A 2,500-nucleotide genomic window follows, 5' to 3' on the forward strand; every position below is an offset into this window, starting at 1 on the left:
TAACTAGAAAAATGAATAACAACATTAACAATAACAATAACATATCCAAACATCAACAACATTTATCAACATAATCAATAATGATACTAACAACAAGAAAAAAGCAACACATAGACAACATACTTAAGCATACTCAACCAAACCAAGGTGCAACTTACGCAAGCAAGCCCATGGTTCCCGGTAGAAGCAGTGATGAGTGACGTCACGCCTTCGTTCGCTAGGATGCTCGTTTTGTTGAACGCACCCCGGGCCTTGAACGAGCCTGTCACCTGCTCGTTCTCTGGGAAATAAAAGAGAAGAGGGGAAGGTGAGACTGAGAGGTGAGGAGAGAGAGAGGGGGAGGGGTGAGATTGAAAGGAGAGAAGGAGAGAGGGAGAGAGGGAGAGAGGGAGAGAGGGAGTGAGAGAGAGAGAGAGAGAGAGAGAGAGGGAGAGAGAGAGAGAGAGAGAGAGAGAGAGAGAGAGAGAGAGAGAGAGAGGGAGAGAGAGAGAGAGAGAGAGAGAGAGAGAGAGAGAGAGAGAGAGAGAGAGAAAGAGAGAGAGAGAGAGAGAGAGAGAGAGAGGGAGAGAGAGAGAAGGAAAGAGGGAGAGAGGGAGTGTGTGTGTGTGTGTGTGTGTGTGTGTGTGTGTGTGTGTGTGTGTGTGTGTGTGTGTGTGTGAGAGAGAGAGAGAGAGAGAGAGAGAGAGAGAGAGAGAGAGAGAGAGAGAGAAAGAGAGAGAGGGAGAGAAGGAGAGAGGGAGAGAGGGAGAGAGGGAAAGAGGGAGAGAGGGAGTGAGAGAGAGAGAGAGAGAGAGAGAGAGAGAGAGAGAGAGAGAGAGAGAGAGAGATAGATAGATAGATAGATAGATAGATAGATAGAGAGAGAGAGAGAGAGAGAGAGAGAGAAAGAAAGAGAGAGAAAGAGAGAGAGATAGAGAGAGAGAGAGAGAGAGAGAGAGAGAGAGAGAGAGAGAGAGAGAGAGAGAGAGAGAGAGAGAGAGAGAGAGAGAGAAAGAGAGAGAGAGAAAGAAGAGAGGGGTGGAGTGAAATAGGTAGATAAATAGATAGATAGATCAAGAGAGAGAGAGAGAGAGAGAGAGAGAGAGAGAGAGAGAGAGAGAGAGAGGAGAGAATAAGAGAAAAACATAAAATGAAAGCAACTAGAGGTAAAAAAAAGAGAAGAGGAAAATGGAAGAATATTTGCAAAACAAATAAAATAACGTAAATAATGGAACAAAGGACACTAACGCCATAACAACACACAGTACATTAAACAACAAACATACTATCAAAAGAACTAAAGAAAGAATTGCGAAGTGAAGACACTAAAACAAGAACAGTTACAGACAATTATAAAAAAAAATAATAATAATAGTAGGCACGATTGCAAAATAACTACCACCAAAACGTAATAAGCAGAAACAAATACAACACCGCTAACAACAAAAAATAGTAGAAACAAACACATCACCGACAACAATACCAAAACAAAGGTAGAAGCAAATACCAGTAACATACAAACAAAAATAATAGCAACAAATACCACCAAGAAAGCGAAAACAGTGCATTTTAGTGCATTTTCTTTAAAGATGACTCAGTAATGCTAATGACATATAAAAATATGTATATATATATCTATATATATATATATCGGAAAAGAAACCAAGAAAACAAATGAATTGAATATTTGCAAATAATAAGTGTGATGAGACAGGGCTTAGATCGGAAGTTACCAACTAGGATTTTCATCAAGATGGAGTGGGTCTACCTGTGTAAAGATACCTTGGAAAAATCACAGTCACCATTAATCTCATTCGTATGTGCGTGTGTTTGTTTGTATGTTTAAGTATGTAGGAATATATGTGTATAGGTTTGTTTGTTTGTGTGTGTGCGTACAGGTTATATATCTGTGTTTATATTGTGTTATTCTTTTTTGTATAACTGATTAATCTGTTTTTACCCATCCAGTAACTATTATTGTTATCATTAATTACTGTCAGCATTAATATTGTTCTTACTGTAATATTAAAGTCAGTATTGTTATTGATATATCAATTACTGCGATCGTATTTTTTTTGTTTTTTTTAATATAGTCATGAAAATATTATATTCGTTAACTACGACAATTATTTTACTGCAATTACTTTTATTGTTACTATCATTCACCTTATTGCCACTACCACCGTCCTTTACCTGTACCAACCTCATCATCCTCGTAATCTTTATGTTCTTTTGTAGAAAAGGTATGAATAAGAATTAATATTTTCACAATACAAACGATGTATTTGACCGGTTTCGATTATATCTTCGTCAGAAAAACATGTATTTCTGACGAAGATATAATCGAAACCGGTCAAATACATCTCTTGTATTGTGAAAATATTCATTCTCATTCATACCTTTTCTACATTTGTCACGTGAATGCGGTTCATCTTTATGTTTTTGTTGTTAGTCCAACCAGTGCGCACCGTTAGGAAGTATAAACATATATAACAACAAAAAATACACACCTAATTTCAGA

General features: G+C 37.5%; 1 protein-coding gene across 1 annotated transcript in view; it reads right to left on the reverse strand.

Moving 5' to 3' along the window:
* Positions 1-2,500, reverse strand: part of LOC125029033 (L-threonine ammonia-lyase-like) — a 14,368-nt gene that overhangs the window by 9,423 nt on the left and 2,445 nt on the right. The window contains exons 2-3 of the mRNA XM_047618761.1: positions 2,490-2,500; positions 159-280 (exon numbers count right to left, since the gene is read on the reverse strand). The exon at positions 2,490-2,500 is cut by the window's right edge and continues 172 nt beyond it. Coding sequence (XP_047474717.1) covers positions 159-280; positions 2,490-2,500 — 133 coding nt within the window. The remainder of the gene's footprint in view (positions 1-158; positions 281-2,489) is intronic.

The sequence above is a fragment of the Penaeus chinensis genome, chromosome 9 (genome assembly GCF_019202785.1).
Source record: "Penaeus chinensis breed Huanghai No. 1 chromosome 9, ASM1920278v2, whole genome shotgun sequence".
In the NCBI taxonomy this organism is placed as follows: Eukaryota; Metazoa; Arthropoda; class Malacostraca; order Decapoda; family Penaeidae; genus Penaeus; species Penaeus chinensis.